This window comes from Catharus ustulatus, chromosome 4 (assembly GCF_009819885.2).
Source record: "Catharus ustulatus isolate bCatUst1 chromosome 4, bCatUst1.pri.v2, whole genome shotgun sequence".
NCBI lineage: Eukaryota > Metazoa > Chordata > Aves > Passeriformes > Turdidae > Catharus > Catharus ustulatus.
In genome coordinates this window covers 16,169,678-16,187,698 of record NC_046224.1, presented here as the reverse complement: position 1 = coordinate 16,187,698, position 18,021 = coordinate 16,169,678, and the positions used below count along the sequence as shown (strand labels likewise).

General features: G+C 38.4%; 1 protein-coding gene across 1 annotated transcript in view; it reads left to right on the top strand.

The window, feature by feature from the left end:
- The first annotated feature begins 376 nt into the window (after positions 1-376).
- Positions 377-18,021, top strand: part of CERK (ceramide kinase) — a 40,479-nt gene continuing 22,834 nt past the window's right edge. Inside the window, exons 1-6 of the mRNA XM_033057813.2 lie at positions 377-652; positions 8,785-8,898; positions 9,905-10,027; positions 11,986-12,111; positions 12,625-12,688; positions 16,716-16,861. Coding sequence (XP_032913704.1) covers positions 514-652; positions 8,785-8,898; positions 9,905-10,027; positions 11,986-12,111; positions 12,625-12,688; positions 16,716-16,861 — 712 coding nt within the window. The 5' untranslated portion in view covers positions 377-513. The remainder of the gene's footprint in view (positions 653-8,784; positions 8,899-9,904; positions 10,028-11,985; positions 12,112-12,624; positions 12,689-16,715; positions 16,862-18,021) is intronic.

Sequence of the window (18,021 nt, the reverse complement as noted above, 5' to 3'; positions counted from 1 at the left end):
GAGCTGGCGGCTCGGGGCGGGCGAGCCGCGGGTCGCGGGGCACGTGTCTCTGTCCGGAGGGGCGAGAAAGCAAAGAAGCCCCGCTGTCCTGGCCCGGGGCTGCTCCGGGGGCCGGGGAGCTCCAAGAGTCGGGGCCACTCTGAGAGCCGGGGCAGCTCCGGGGGCCGGAGCCGCTCCAAGAGCCGGGGCGCTCCGGGAGCCGGGGAGCTCCAAGAGCCGGGGCCGCTCCGGGGGCCGGGGCGCTCCAAGAGCCGGGGACCTCCAAGAGCCGGGGCCGCTCCGAGAGCCGGGGCCGCTCCAAGACCCGGGGCCGCTCCGAGAGCCGGGGCGCTCCGGGAGCCGCGGCCCCGCCCCGCGGCGCTGGCGTAGCGCTGACGCCGAGCCCGCCCCGCTCGGGCCGGGGTAGCGGCGGGCCGGGGGCGCCGTTAGCAGCTGCTGGGTTCGCCCCGCGGCGCCCGCCCGCTCCGCCGGGCCATGCGGTAGCGGCTGCGGCGGGCCGGGCTCTCGGCGGCCATGGAGCGGCTCCCCGGGGGCCGCCGGCCCCGGCTCGTGTCCTCGCTGGGGCTGGGGCGGCGCTCCTGGGAGGTCACCTTAGACGAGGAGCGGGGGCGGCTGGCCTGGCGCGACCCCCGCCCGCCGCGCCGCGCCGGCGGTGAGTGCTGGGGCGGGCGGGGGCCGGGGCGCACCTGCCGCGGCCTGGGGCGGGCCGGGGCCGCCGGCCGGCGCCTGCTCTCGGCGGCGGGGGAAGGGCGTCCGCAGCGGCCCCGGCGGCGGCGCGGCTGCCGGCGGGGGCGGCCTGCGGCCCGGGGCTCCTGGAGCATCCGGAGAGCTCCGTCGGCGGGAGCGCTTCCTGCCCTCGGGCGCCCGCGCGTCGCCTCCGGGGTTCGGACGGGCGGAGGCGGCCCGATCCCGGCGGGCCCGGAGCGGGGAGGTGCGGGCGGGACGGCGCTGATCGCGCTGTGCCTCCCGAAACAAAGCCGAGAGCGGCTCCGGCTGAGCCGCAGCCCCTGGAGCATCTGTCCCAGCTCGGGGCACCGGGGCACGCCTGGCCCCGCAGCTGGCCGGCAGAACACAGATTTGTTCGGCTGAGCCCCATTGTTCCTTGGCGCCGCAAAACCTTAAAAGCAGTTTTGTTTTTTTTAGTTACAGCAAGACTTGTGGTTAAAAACACTTTCATACTGAGGCAGTGTCTCAAGCAATGACTACTTTTGTTGGGTTTGGGGTTTTTTTGAGCTTTTTTTTTAAACGCTTGGCTTAGTAGAAATTTTACAAAGAAAGTTTAACTTTTGAGATTTACTGGCTTGTAAATATTTAATATACGCTACTAGTTTGCACTATCGTAACAAATATTTCCGTAGTTCCCCTTTTGTGCAGTTAACATAGTGTGGATGTACAAAACTGCCAGTCTGTGAAGTCAGTAATGAAAATAGCCGAAAAAACGCAGATTAACTTCTGAGAATGTTTGCCTATCAAACTTTCTACTGTACTTTTAAAAGGCGTTTTTTCAGGGTCTTTGACCTTGGAGGTTTTATATAATAATTATTTCCATTGTTAATGTAGCCAAAATAACATGCTGTGTAAATATTTGAAAATGTGTAATGTCCTTTTTTTCACAGCAGCTGCTGTAGAGCTGGAAACTGCTGTCATCCTCATTTTAGAGGTTGCAGGATCTGAGACAGTGAGAAACTAATAATAGAAAGGCTGACTAGAAGTTTCATCTGAGAAAGGTTTGAGTATAGATGTTTCCAATCCCAGGCAAGTCCCCAAACTTAAATAGTTCTTCCATTCTTACCACGTACCTTTGTTAAATATTTTTCAGATTTTATCAAAATATCTTATTGACCTGAGGCTTTTCTCAAGAAGGTGAGGGAAAAAGGAGGAAGATAACTCAAGAATTGTAAGAATTTGGTGTTACAGTCTACATAACTGATATTAAGTTCTAAGTACAACTCTTCTTATTAGTAATCTTGTGTTAGCGATTTTAAGGACAAACTGATTCTTTAATTCTGCCGAGCTTCAGACATTGTTATGAAAAATAGGTTGTATACTTTTCAAAATGAAATAAAATTGGTCCAGATAAAGGTACCTGGATCTTAAATTTAAAATAGAAAGTTTCAAGGCCTTTTGAGATAATTGCTCCCACTAGGTAAAGTAGCTCGTACTTTGGAGATAATTTGGTTGAATTGCGTAAAATCCTTCTAAAAATGCCTTTGCAATGTCACTAGGAGACTGATTTGTAGGCTAGAGCAAGTTCAAGGGGAGTGCCATTCTCCTGTCTGATGAGTTCCTTTAGAGTGTCACAGATTCACACTAGCTCTCTCATGAGCACTCCAAAGTTTACAGCTGCTTGCAGTTGTGAATTTTTGCTACTTTTGAAGTTGTAAGTTTTCCTGACTTGCTCCTGGTAGACCAAACGGTGTGTGAACCTGCCCTGAAACATGTTCCAAATGTCAGAATTCTGTGAAGGGGAGTGGGGCACAGTGAATTAGAGTCTATATGAGGCAGTTTCTGAAGTAGTACCCAGCTGGAGATGCCTTAAGAGTGCAGCCACTGTCTTGTAGCACAGCTATTGGCAAGATTTTGGAAAGCATGATATGAAATCACAAGAGAAAAGAGAAGAAAAAGAAATGTCTAAGTGTTCTGGAAGCACAGGTATAATTTAAGTAGGGATCAATACAATAGATAATGTACCTTCTCTTAATACCCTCATTAATTCATGTGTTCCTTGCACTTGAGCTTTAATATCATCACAGTTTTGTATTATTGCTGCCCTGTTGTCTCCAAGCTCTTTTTAAAACCTGTGATGATTCATCGCGTTCTCTGCAATTATTTTGGAAATGTGAGCAGCGTACATGACAATATATAAATAAACTTAATAATATGGAAGAGGGTTAGTTAGAAGCATATAATTTCAGAAGAGTTGCTTGACCAAGATTAGTATCTTTCTACCATTTAGCCTTTGACTACATGACTACATTGTGTCTAAATACAGACTAAATTATGTAGTATAGAAGTGCAATATTTCTTGTTTAGTAGGTAGCTATTACGGTGAAGCAGTTGTCTTGAAACTGTAAAAACTCAGGGCTACTTATTTTCAGAGCATTTATTACTGTCTTAAATATAGGTATATAAATAAAATTTGTTTGGAATATGTTTTTCTAAGGCTTTCAGACTTTGACATGTACAGAACTAAAGCTAGATGTATTGTGGAAGTGTTTAAATGTTTACCTTTCTTTGTTGGATCCAAAATCAGGAACAGATAGCAAACAACATGAACTTTGTCCTGTTGTTCAGGAAAATAGTTTTAGAGAGTATGGGGAGATTCTTCTGTTTTCTCATGTCTGTACAGTGATATTTGCATACATACGTATATATATATATGTACATATTCTGTCAAAACCCTGTTGTATCAAAATGCAGAAGTATTGATTCAGGATAATTATTTTTCGTGCTATCATTTGGAAGATACCAACAATAACAAAAACATTAAATGTTTGTTCAAGTAATGGTATCTTTTTAAATGCTGAAATACAATTTATTTCTTACTGTTAGACTTTGTTTAACAGCATCATAGTTTCAAGTTCTCTCTTTAATATAATCAGGTTCCTGTTTACTGTTCTTTGATGGTTGGACATGTTTGAACTTATATGGAGAAGTTTTCCCCATAAATTTTCATGTGTTTCTTTGTTACTCTCAGCTATGCATTTTTTTTTTTCCTAGGAATGCCTTCATCTTCAAATTTTCTGATGAACTTTATTTTTCAACCTTGTAACATTTCTCCTTGAGATTTAATCATTAATCATTAATCATAAATAGTGTATACAAAGCTGGTCAGCTAAATTGTTTTATTATTTCCCTCATGTTGATGGCACAGTCAGGTTTTTCTCAAGTAACATGATAAAACTCTTTGTACCAAATTCATAGCAGAGTGTATTTTGTACATATATACTTAGGGCTACTTCAGAAGCATTGGCTAAGATTTTACTGTGCCTGGTAATAAAGCATTGAAAATGCAGGATGAGATTCTCCTGTCATTTTTCTAGTATTTTTTTTTTCTAAAGTACAAGCATGAAGAAGGTGACTAACCTAGACCCTGAACTCTGTGTTCCCTGCACTTTCTTTTAGCCTTTGTATTTCAGAATTCTCTTCCATACGTCTTTTCCAAAACAACTGCCTGAGGAAGTCTCAGTACTAGTGTTCACAACACTGACGTCATTCTGGTGAATTCTAAAGAAAGCTCAGTTTGATAAAAAGGGTACTTAGCAGAGAGTGGGCCAGCTTGGCAACAAGTCTGTCCAGCACCTGGTACTTGCAGAGTGTTGGCACATCCTTAGTCAAGGTCATTTGTCATCAGTCATTCCCATCTGGCAGTGGGTGTGTGCAGAAATGGGAACCATGTTTCTCTATAGGCAATGCCACTACTACATAACGCAGGTAGGATGTGGGGAATAATTGCTCCAGCAGGCATTGCTTCTCTGGAATGTGCTGTCTTCTGGAAGATAGTTATTCAAATGGAGATGCACACTACATTAAACAATACATGTTCTTTAGCATACACCTTTTTGCTGGATTGTTTCCCCCCTTAAAGTGAACAAGTGTATCTTGCCCCCTGCTTTATCATTGAAATATTTGTAGTTGAGCAGAAAAGATTTTATTTGGAAATGTGCAAGAAACGATGGGAAGACATTCAATAATATGATTTAAATATTCAAGTTGATCCAAGTTCGAATTGCTGTGCTTTGATTCAGATTCATGTGATGTAAAATTAACTGTGTGATCACATTGGAGACTGGTCTGTTGGTTTACAAAGTACTTGAAAACTTACTTTAAAATAAAAGAAGCCAATTTCCTTATACATGACTGTACGTGGTGAAATCATGGTCTTTGGATGTTTTTGTGACTCCTCCACAGTTTTGATTTAAATCAATCATGATACCTTTTTTCTTCCCCCTCCCTTAGGATGTGAATTGTTGATAATTCTGCTCTAGGTCCTTCCTTCTCTTACTCTAGTGTTTATTAAACATGTCTTTCTATAGTGCATGATTGGTATAATACCATGTACCTTCTGATAGAAAGTATTCCTGTTCTCTTGCTTTTAGGTGAAGGCAAATCTTAAACCTGAAAGTTTGACCCGTCATGTGGGCTCTAACAGCAAACTAGTTTTCAAAGCGACTGAAAATGCACTTTTTCTTTAAACTGTATCCCAGTGTTTTACTTGTTGATATTTTTAAGTCATGACAAAATGCTAATAGTTTAAATTATTCTAAATGCCACTGTGTCCATGGACCTCAGCTGAATTTTAAAAATAAACCAAATGCTATGATCAGCAATGTTTTTGTACTTGGGTCTAGGTTGCTTTGAGCTACCACATTTGTGAGGGGGAAGTTTGGTCTGTAGGATGTGATGAATGGCAGTGGTGAATGAACAAGTCTTGATTGAAGTTCTGAGTGAGTGCTCATAAACTCGGGAAGTGTTCTGTGGGAGTGGCAGACACCAATGATACACCAAAAGTCTTTTCTTAACACAGAAAAACACACTTCCCACCTACTGGCTGCATTTTGCCCAAAGAAAGCCCACTGTTAATGTGTTACCTTGGTTTTGTTTCTGTGGGGTTTTTTTTTCCCCCCTCTCCCACTTGCTTGATGAAGGAAAAGTAGTGTGCATCTAATCCAGTGTTTTGCTGATTTATCAGTTTGCTTTTAGGAAGAATGTTAAAATTAAGAGCACTGTGACCCAGAATGGGTAATGACTGGCACAGCCAAAGTGCTGGGAAGACTGTCACCTGTTTACTGTGTGTTATGTTTGGCTTTTTAACTTTTTACTCTTTTTTCTGCCATGCCCTTTCATCCACCTTCTCTGGATGGTCAGCTCTTTGTCTCTAATATGTCAGCCATTGACCATGGTGAAAATTTTGTCTAGAAGTTGTTATGTGCTACTTGGTTGAATAAATTGGACTGAGCCAAGTAGAGTTCTTTGATATTGTCTGGGCCCATATTTCAACCTCTTTTTCTTAAAGTTGATCTTGTAGTACTGGTGCAAGCCACTTTTTTTGTGTGTTTTGTTAATGTGGCAATAAGGTTTTCTATGTTTTGGGAGAAACACACAAATGTGAAGGCGTTTGAATGAACACCTTTGTGCTGTGTCAGTGAAATAAACTCATGCTACTTGATAACAGGGTAAATGCTGTAAAAGTAGGTGTAGAAAAGGACTATAATTAGTACCTATGTGACCCTTCAAGAGAGGCTGGGTTAGTACTGTTTTTTTATGAGGCAGGTTTTGGTGACTAAATGACAGAGGAACAGGACTGTTGTGCTCGTGCTCTGCTTCACATTGAGAGGCTTCTTCCTTCTGGAGAAAAGAGGGAGGGGTGGGACTAAGTAGTTGGTTTGCAATGTGATTAAACAATATTCTGTGTATAGCACTAAGTCAAGTAAAGATAGAGATATGTAGACTGATAGAAATTCTTGAGGTCTATTCAAGTACACTAGAATTTGTTATTATAAGCAGTAGGGAATGTTCTGAATAGCAGATGTTATTTGAGACAGCTTAGCATCTTTCTGGCCCTCTGCAATTACTGGGTTCAGTAGTGTTTGATTTTGACTGCCTTAAGATTGGAGTATGCTGTTAGTGCAGTGGAATTGCTTGATGCTTTTATGGTGCTCAGTAGTACTGAAGGGTATGATTGGCAGAACTGGTATTCAGAGAACAAAAACTCCTCAGACTTTCACCAAAACCAGAGATTTACAGATGGAAGGTGAAATCTCCTTTTCACTTTTGTTCCTTTGGTGTTCCCCCCCACCATTTTTCAGGAATCTGGTTTTTTTCAGATTTATAACTTTGGTGCCATAAGATTTAAAAAAATATACATATAAAACAAAAATATTTACTTTTTACTTTTTTTTGTCTTGTCTGTGAAGAGATTTGCTGGAAAATCAAAACAGTCATGCAACTGTCAGACAGGGAACGCGCAATTAGGAGAGCTTATAAGTGGTTTCAAGGTTAATAGAGGCTGGGTAATGTATGCTGAAGTATATAATCCAAAGAAATGCTTTCGGTGAGACAGATTTGGAAGTACTTTAAAATCTTTTAGCTATCTGTACAGTTGGATGACTTTATTATATAAAAATTGCCTAATAAAACAATTACTTCAGTTGCTACTCCCAGCATACATGCTAATAAGTATGCACTATGTACAACTATTTCCAAAAATGTTATTTAGAGCTCTGTCATTTAATTTTTGATCTAAATGTAGTTACTATGTTTTATAGCATATATTTCAGCAGTAACAAAATAAATTACAATTTAAGTGCATTCTTTATAGATGCAACCAGCTTTCTTTCATATTTTGACATCTGGACTGGTGGCAGAGCCAGTTGAAAAATAAGTAAAAGCAATTTTGGGAAAGAAAGATTAAAGAATATTCTTCCTTTCCTTTATTGTTCCATCTTTGTTTGGTATTCCTTTTTCCTTGGATAAATGTACAGGTTAATCATATTGAGATCCTCAGTATGAAGTTTGAAGGCTATATTTCTTTTGAGTCATGCTAAAAAATTCAGGGAAAATAAAATCACTAAATGAGTATAATTCATTTCAAATACCAAAAGAGTGAGTAGTCCACAAATTGTCAATACATGTAATGATATGTAAAGACTCCTTTAACTAAATCAATTAAATAGGATGGGAAAAAATAATAAAAGTGAAATAGTGGCAAATTAATTGCAGTTGTAACTGTGAAGAGGTCAGGAAAACTTCTCACTCATTTTACTGCTCTCGACTGCCAGTGTACCACTGCAAAATAGTGAGGAAAATGAAATGTAGAATAAACCCCAGTAACAATGGTATTGTCTGTATTTTATGTGTTGAATATCTCAATATCTTGGTATCACTCTCTTTGTATATGTGAGACAAGCAACTATATTATAATTCTTATTATAGAAGAGATTATTTACATAAGGTAAATAATTTATTCATGTGTATGTGCACAGAGAGCACTTGCATATACATAAATGCAAAATATCCATTTTAAGTTTCACTTTTTTTAGGTGAAGTAACAACAAAGCAGTGTTGAAATCAGTAATGAAAATGAAACAAAAGTTTTCAATTTGACAGGAGTTGAGAAGTCTGAGATGATGTTTGGGAACTATAAGAGAAAAGGGAATGAGGTTGGAGGAAATTATTTCATAGTCTAAGAACAAGAGGCCTTTAATTCTCAAAAGCAGTAGTTTTGAAGTGATACAAGGAGAATATTTACAGTACATAAACATAACATCTAGAATTGTCTTCTTAAGAGACACAACTTTAAAAGCTTAGTGGGATTTAAAATCTTAACAATTCATATGAATGCCCTTCTTTCATAAGCCATCTACTTACTTGAGAATAACAAATAGCCTTTGTAGTCTGTGCACTAGATTTAGCTGCACGTTCTTTGAAATGGCTTGTACTATTCACTGTCAAGTATCTGGGCTGGACCTCATAGAAGGGGCTCTGAAATCAGTGCTGCTGGATTTTGACTTCATGCAAAAATATTTTTATACATTAAATACCTGATTTTCTGAGAAATCATAGACATTTAAAATACTGTTTTGGGTAGTTTGTAGGTGGTTATGGATTATGAGCTTTCACTAAAGACAAAAGAAAATTGAAAATATTCAGGAAACCTCTAGTTATGTTCTTGTGTTTATTGAGCAACTGCTCTAATGATATAGACATATCATATTAGGCATAGAAATAATTATACAGATGTTGTTTGAGGATTCTAATGTGTAAGATCTTGTGTTCATACAGAAAACTGTTTTGTACCAATCTCTGAAATCATTGCTGTAGAAGAAACTGAGTTTAACAAGAAACAACGTAACATTGGCAGATGGCAAAAAATGGAAAAGCTACATGCTTTCACAGGTAAGGCAAATAACAGTTTCTAGGTGCTTGTGCTTGTTATTCTGCTGAAGGTAGTTTAAGGCAGACTCAAAAGGAATCGTCAGTTTGGTATTGTTAAAACAGAAATGTGTTCTAAAAAGTCTGCCCCCCAAAAAAACCCACAAAAAAAAATGCAAACCCTCCAACAAAAACAGAAGAAAAAAAAGACCTCCTAAAAAACCAAAAATACAACAAACCCACCAAAATCCCAAACTGAAATAAACCCGAGCAAAAGTCCCACAAAAACCAACAAAAGCTTTCTACTTCTTGACTAGCAAATCGAAAGAGGGTGAAAGAATGAACCCTAAATGTTTGGCAGTTTTTTAATTACCCCTAACCATCAGGATGTATGCATGGAAGTTTCTTTGTATTATTGACTGCATTCTTAAAACAAAGTGCTTTGGGAAAAGATTGGTGACTTCTATGCTAAAAAGATGTCATGCCAAAATTTTATGTTGTGGAGTGTTTGCCTCAGCTTTAGTCCTCCAGTTAGAATGATCAGACTTATTGTATGCGAATTTTAAGTATGAGGTCTTTATGCACAAGAAAATAAAATATTTCTTTCTCAAATTTCAGCTTTATAGAATGAAATTCACCCTGTTGATTACATGAGACTTGATATCAGTGTGGCTTATCTTCTTAAGCTTGTGTGTTTTTGTGTAGATATTGCAGACTTTAATGCAGATAATACATAAGCTCAGTGAACTTCTTAACAAGTATGTCTATAAGTTGATGAGAAATGGCTTCTTTAAAAAGAAGTCTTTGGTGTCTACTTGTAGTGAGTGTTTTCATTTATGTTTTAATTTGAACTCTACAAATGTGTGCTGGTCATATTCTGAATGCTTCTGTCATTGGTAGAAGTTTGTAGTGGAGGTTAATTACAAGTCAGTGTTTTGGAGATCTTTCTGAAATGCGGTTTTCATTTCACAGAACTATCTCATTATGGTTTTGTTTTGTTGTTTGTTTGGTTTTTTTTAAATTTAAATAGTGTATTATGTGAAGAGAGCCCGAAATCACCGCTGGCGGTGCAGTGATGTGACGTTTTGGTGTGTTGATGAGCACTTATGTAATCAGTGGACACAGGCACTGAAGGAATTACTTGAAATGCAGAGTAAGTTTGAATAAACTATGAACATTTGCACCATCATTTTGTAAGCTTGTATATCAATCAGTGTTATTTTGATTTATCTGCTTTTTTGAACTCTTAAGAGCAGCTTATTGAGGGAGGTAATTGAAGGAGCCAAGAGTTGAAGTGTCGCCTTATCACTACTTCATCTTACGTATTCACTAAGTTGTACGGAGTGCTTTAATCAGTCAGGACTGTTGGTGTCATATAATTTTGCTCAGATATAAATTATTTTCACAAAATAGAGACACATTGAAAGCTTAGCAGAGGCTTTAAATGACTGTAGCTTTGGAAGAAGTAATGGATATATGTAAGCTCAGGGATGTAAGCTAGAGATTTGAGGTCAAGGACTGTAGCAATTGGAAGATTTATGGGTGTGTTTCACCTTTCCAGACTCTGTCATCAACAAAAAGTGCCTTATGTAGTAAGAGTTCCCATTAATCATTTCTGAGACTCTTGGACATCTACTTCATGGGAGGTTAAAAGTAATTTTGAAGGAGTTATTCCTGAAAGAGATACCTTGATAGATGTCAGGAAGCAGCAGGAGCAGAGTAGCTCTGACAGAAAGAAGGTCAGGAGTGACCACAGCAGAAGCAGTGCCCTTGCTGACCAGGATCCCACTGCATCTGAGAAGGGTGTGCAGAGCAGAGATGGGGATAGAAACAGGTCCAGTTTACAGCCCAGGGGAGATAAAGTCATTGAGTCCATCCAGGGAGGCTGGAGTGGAGCAGCTGCAGCTGGAGACAGGACTAGGGATGGGCTCCCTAAAGTGTAGGACTGAGGCCCATCTGAGGTACAGAGCTGGAGAAGGATTTGGATACAAGTACACTTGCAGTGGGACCTGAGCAAGTACTAAAGGCTTACAGAATAAAAATGAGTATTTAAGAAAAACTGTTCTGAACAGGCAATGGAAGCATTCTTAATGGTATACATTATGCAAGGGACATCTGTCCTTTTCAAAAAACTGAGTTTGTGCACCCATTCAGTACACCTGTGATAACTGTGGCCTGAGCAGTCAATTCCATTTGAATGCAATTGTTCATTTTATTGGTAACAAATTCCTTCAGGAAAGGGAATTTGTTCTCAGATGGGGAATAGTGCTTTGAATGTACAGCAGATTTAAACTAATCAGTCTATCTAGCTTGAGTGGATTTGTTGTCAATGTGTGCTGATGTAATGAGTCTGATATTTTTTCATTTTAAACTAATAATCTAGAATGCCATTTTAGGAAGTACAGATGTTAAGGTTTTTGTCTCTTTCATAAAAATGGAGGTTTACTAGGTGCAGCAAGCATTGCTGTTAAATACAGAGGTGTAATAATTGTTTTCATTGACACTACTAGTGTAAATCCATAACTGTTTGGACAAATTTGAGATAGTAATATCAAAGGTGTTTTTGGAGGTGGGGAGGTGTTACAATTTAGGGCAACTAACACTGTAGGACAAGCACTTGCTGTGCAGTATGTAGTTTTGTGAGGCATTCTTAGTGTGACTTGATCACAGAAAGGAAATGGATTTTAACCATGTTATTAAAGAAAGAAGAAAGTTTAAATAAATTTATGTAAAAGTATTTTTATGTATACTTCATTTACAAGTGGCTTTGGTATTGCTGACCTTTTCATCTTGTATGCCCATAATACTCATGTAATTAGAGTAACTTGTGTAGTGGGAAGCTACTGCAAGAATGATGAGTAAGAATTGTGAGACGAAGTCAGAAGAAATGATTCTGAATTTCACCTGCTGTCTTATTAACAATTTGTTCAATACTGTTGGGTTTAGTATGATAAAGAGAGTGGGTGAAGCAGGCTTTTATAGCTCTTTGTGTAAGAGTTACAAGTCTTTTATGCTGTATTTGCTTTGATGTTAATAGGTTTGGGTTTGTATGGCTTGATGAATTTTTGGTTTGTGTACAAAAGCAGTATACTATGGTTTTCCTTACTGCAGAGTCTAGACCAAAGCAACTGCTTGTGTATATTAATCCCTATGGAGGAAAAAGACAAGGGAAGAGGATTTATGAACAGAAAGTTGCTCCACTCTTCAATCTGGCTTCTATATCCACTGATGTTGTTAGTGAGTAATGAATACCTTAATTTCTTGATAAGCACAGTATGAACTCTTTACATTCCTGAGTAGCTAAAATTCTTTCTGTTAGTTACCTTTTCTTACCAAGGAAATGAAACAAAATGATAGAGAATGTTTTCTAACTAAAGCACAGATAGCCAGTTAAATGGCAAACTTCTGTCAGCTCTTGCTTACTAAAATAAAACTTCTGATGTTCCTGAGCTATTTCAGCTCTTAATAAAAGATGCTGCCTTTCTTCTCTTTTTCAATTTCGCTGTTAAAACAAATTGATCATTTGCACAATTTTTACTGAAATATTTTTTCCATATGTACTGTGTATATCTCCTTTAATTCTTTCCTTGGCAAAAGTCTTTTGAGACACATCTTATGGACAGGCTGTTCTATAGTCCCATTGGTAATAGAGTAATGGTTACTAATGGATTCATTTTTGTAATTCTGTATTATATACAGCCTTATAGTAGTATTTTTTAATAATAAATTTTAATGTTTATTTCTTCATAGTAACTGAACATGCCAACCATGCTAAGGACAACTTATTTGAAGTTAACATTTATAAATATGATGGGTAAGTAACTTTACCCAACTTTACCTTTTTCTTATTATTTTCGAGCTGATATATTATGTAATGGATCTGATCTTGTCTCTAGTTTAAAGCAGTAGCCTTCATAACTAATACATTTATTGCAACAGCTGGAAGTCCTGGGGCATGTTTCTTTTTGTAGATCCTCATTTAGGAGTATAAAAAGAAAATGAAACTGTTTCAGTAAACTTGTTCAACACAATATATTCAAGCATAGTATAACAATGTTTGCATGAGATTTGTGTTCGAAAGATGAATGTAAGATTAATTCTGCTCAGTTGAGCATTCTGTTATAGCTCAAAGGCTACCCAGAAATGTTTTGTGGTCTTGACATACGTGAGTTCAGAACACTGCACCAGTAGCTGTGTGTAAGAAACAGGGACTGTTGAGACGTGCTTCAGGTAGTTCCTCTTGCTGTATATGACTGTTCAATAGTGCTTACATCCTTTTGCTTTATTTGCATTTATTCTGTCTTGAAGTTACTGCTTTAAAAGAAGACCTGAGTGAATGGTGATCTTGCATTCCATTAAGTCTCCTGTAGAAGCAGAATATTTTAATAAAAATGCTAGTAATTTCAGTTTCCAGTTCATGACATGAAACAAGTTACAAGTCTGGAAAAACCTGAAAATGTACGCAGATAAACTCTCATAACTACAGTATTTTAAAATTGTATCTTGTGCCTTTTGACAGATACGTTTAAACTGGTAAGTTGCAAAAGGAAAACACATTCAGTCTTTTCAGAGTACTTTTGCTGTAGTACTTTGCTATATACATTATCTGTGTTGAGTAAGGGCATGATGTTGGGAACTGGTGTTAGTAAGAAATGACATTCATAGGCTGAGTTCCCTGACTTCACCTGCTTTAAAATGATTTGTCTTCAAATAGATAGTTTAGTCTGTACTGTGATTTTTCTTAATTTTTCAGAAGTTCAAGGAAGGGAAAGATTGGTCTAGAAAAACCTAATTAGTTGTTATTTTTCCTTTTCATTTGATTTGTGATTTGAAATAAGTGTGCTGATGGTTGGTGAAATTTCAATACAGAGCAGAAAGGGAGGCAAATGAGCTCATGCCCACTCCTAGCAAATAGTTTTTTACAGCAAGTGGCAATGACCAATTGTGGTGGTATCTGAAGTGGTTTTGGCAGATTCAAAATCTTGTATTGTAGAGTTTTTTTTTTTCCTTTGGTGGTTTTTAAATTTTTTTTGTTTGTTTTGTCTCTCTAACGTGCCAAGATGAACAATAGGCCAGAGAAGTGCATCTTTTTAGAAGCTTATGATTCTTTTATTCCTGAATTGGGCCTGAATGGCAGTTTGCTTGGGGTCTGCAGCCTGTCTTTCAAACACTTTTTCTGTGGTCAACAGTGATGTTAGGAAGGGCTTCCTGAATGAAAACTGCTTTTTAAATAGCACATTATGTGGACATCTGAAAAGTTTAAAAAGTGATTGAACCACATAAATGTGAGCTGCTTCAGGTTTGACTTTCCTCACATATAGTAAAAGGTTCTTTGGATTTCTGTCTTTAATTGATGTTCAGCTGTTCCTACAGACTGGTTCTGATGTGTGGCTTTGCCTTTAATCTGTGATGAATTTCTTCATTTCATCTCCAGATTCCCTCTTTGGCAAAGCCATGCATGGAATTCTGCAAGTAGATAATTGCTTTACTTCTTTTCAAATGTTTTACTTTAGATAGCTAATTTAATATCATACATGTGTTTCCTGTTTGTTCTTCCTATTTTGCCTTATAGGAATTTCTTATGGTGAATGTAGTCACCTAATAGCTCAGTGATAGAGCAGCTTTTCTTTAAGCACAGTTACTTAAAATACTCATTTGGTTGCATATAGCAGGGTTTTGTACATCACTGTGCAGAACAATCGGAACATGCTGTAATAACGTGGGTGATAGCCACTTTGGAGTAAGTGACATGTATCACTATGCTTTGTTATGCATAAGTCTGTTGCACAAGCAATTGTTGGGTTTTTTTCCTACTTTTTGAGGTAGTACACAGAATGGTTGAGATTAGAAGGGACCATAGTTCTTTACAAACTCGTTTGACTTGTGGATTATTTTCTGAAGTCGTCTAGCACATGTTGCATGTTGTTATCATCTATCTAAAAAGTGAGATGCTCGCCCTCTAGTGAAATGAAGCCTAAGAGTAAGAATCACTCTAAGATGTTTCTTTCAGACATTCTTCACCAGGGGCCTTCACGTGTCCAGCATATGTCTGACTTGTACATTGATCTGATGTTTACTGTGAATTTGGTTGTGCTGATACTGCTTATGTGAAGTTCTTTATCATATTTACCTTTGATAAATACAGACATTCATTTAACTGTCCCCTCTGAGCCTGGATGTAGTGTTTGTTATAGAAGATGATCAGAGGGCTGGAGCACCTCTCTGATGAAGACAGGTTGGGAGAGCTGAGCTGTTCAGCCTAATAAAGGAAGGTTTCAGGGAGACCTTAGAGCACCTTTCAGTACCTCAAGGGGACTTAAAAGGAGACTGGAGAGGGACATTTTGCAAGGGCATGCAACAATAGGACAAGAGGGAGTGGTTTTAAACTGAAAGATGAAAGGTTTAGATTAGGTTTAAGGAAGAAATTCTTTGCTGTGCGAGTGGAGAGGCACTGGAATGGACTGCCCAAAGAAGTCATGGGTACCCCATCCCTGGAAGTGTTAAAGGCCAGGCTAGATGGAGCTTTGAGCAAACTATTACTGGGACAACACTGACCTTAAACTGACATGGAAATTATTTTTATGTTAACCCATTTTTTTGAGTCGGCAGAAAAAGATAGGCTAAAATTGAGGAATAGTGCAGTTAAACTACTGGAAGAGGAAAAAAATTACAAAAATTGAAAACAAATATCCTTTTATTCCTTCTCTCTCAGTCTCCTAGATCTTAACTTAGAGTTGGAGGGTTCATGTTTTTAAGACTATCCTCACCATTCATGGAAAAAAAATGACTGTTTTTTTTCAAGCTTTCATCTGCTGAAAATGTAATAATAATTAATTTAAATCATCTATTCTTAAAAATTAGATTAATTTGTATTGTGAAATAAATGCTTATTCTGCAATGTCTGTTGCTGATGGTGTGAAAGAGTATTAGTTTGAGTTGGAAATTATTCCTATAGATAACAGTAGACATGCAAGGAACTGCATATGTAACTCTGGTTTTCTCCTGTGTTCCTTTAAAGTGTATTTGAATTAGGTTTTTTTTGTTAAAGAATGTTCATACTTTTAGAGTGCAGAGTGCATTTGATTGTTGTTCATAAAGTGTATACCACTGTAAAATCTGTTTACTTCCTAGTATTTACTTGGCTGTGGACTCTCTGCTGAGCTTTAGCATATTCAGGATCTGTGCAGCTGCTGTACCAGCTCTGACCTGAATTAAATTTGTGAAACAAAGTTTTGCATTTAGGACAAAGTAACATTTAGGACTCTGTCTCATTATGAATGGTTATGTAGGCATATATGACTTCTGTCTGTTTGATGGGATCTGAGCCTGTTCAAAAGAAGTTGCAGTATGCAACTTCTCTGGGTTTTGATTTGCATCTAATGTATATTCCTGTTAAACACTTAAAATATACTTCTGTCTGAAGTGGCATGTATTAACTTTTCCCTTTTTAGTAAATATACCCCGTTTCCATTTTGTGTACTTCGAAAGCTGTATGTAAAGTCCTGTTCAGTGTTTTATTTGTATAGTGGATTTCCACTACTATTTGTCTGTCTGCACACACTAATAGAGGATAAAGGAGGATAAAGATTTTTGCAGATTGCATTCCCACATTTTTTCCTAATGTTACAGATATGTTTAGGTGCATTTGCAGTTTTGTAGCTTGAAATTTTTTTCTGCTTTTTGTTAATTGCCTAGTTGACTGTGGGTTCCTATATCCTGTAAAAATGGAGGAAGAGAATAGAACAAGTATTTTTGGTGTGCCCAGTGCATGCCCTAAGTAGAACACTTGCTGTGTTGTTTATTGACTGTTAGTGTGCATTCTAATTTGTGTTTCCTGGCAGTGTTGTTTGTGTTGGTGGGGACGGCATGTTCAGTGAAGTGATGCATGGTCTCATTGGAAGAATGCAGAAGGACTCTGGCATAGACCAAAATAATCCCAAAGCATCGTTAGTCCAGTGCAATATAAGGATTGGCATAATTCCTGCTGGTAAGAAAGGGTTAACTTTCAGTTTAATTTATTCATTCTTTCTTTAATTATTTTCTTATTCGTACCTTCTTGAATTTAGGCCTAAGTGTAAGATCTGAGCAATGATATTCTATCAAGACTCCTAACTAAAGCTGTTTGTATCCTTATCAAATTATTGATCATATACAATTTTATTTAGGAAAAATATTATGTAAAGGAAATTGAATCTTAATGTGTAACTTCAGAATTTAATTTTTTTTTGTGGCTGTTGTCGATATGAGATACGATGTTGACAGTAATACCCTTCTAAACACATTGAGTGGAATTTACTAAACAGAAATTTACCTGATAAATATTTTTCCGGTTCCAAATCCTGCACAAATTTAGTTAGAATTATAATGAGAACTTTCCACCAGTCTGGCAAACTCCAAACAAATGCTAACATTCCTGGGGTCTCTTTTCTTCCATTTGTTCTCGCAGCAAGTACAGAACATCTACAGCTGAGGAGCAGTTCTCATTTTCCAGACCAAGTTGCAGTTTCTGCCTCTTGTTAGAGGTGCTAAACATTCACACTTCACAATGTCAGCCACTTTTTCAGGCAGTCCTGACTGCTGTCACTTGAGAGAACTCATTCTTCAAATTGAAGTCTTTCTTGATATTATTATTATTATTATTGACCCTAAAGGCACTCTTTGGATCAGTCTTGCTGTTTCCAATCTGGTATCCCAGCTGTTACCTCATCCTGCCCATTTGGTCCTCAAAGATTTCTTCAAAAGCAGGTTAACAAGTTTGCTTTCTCTTACAGGACTGAGTTAACTGTTGTAACTCTTTAACAGAATCAGTAATTTTGGGGTCTCTGTAGGAATACCAATGGATACTCCAGTATCCTTTCTATGCTTGACCTTTGAATTAAAGAACTGAACATGAAGTAGACATTGTGAGCTTCTGGTGGGAATTAAAATAAAGGCTTCTGTGAAAATTTAGCATAGGTTATGAAAATACACCAAGTGAAGTATGATGTTTGTTCTCTCAAGCTATAGGTGACTAATTTTATACTCCTTACATCTTTGTGAAAAATGTATCCAGACCCAAATGATCTGAATTGTTGCTTGCAAGAAGCTTAATCTTTTCTGCTTGCAGTATAATAAATGTTGGGTAGCTAAAGATTACAATGTGAATAT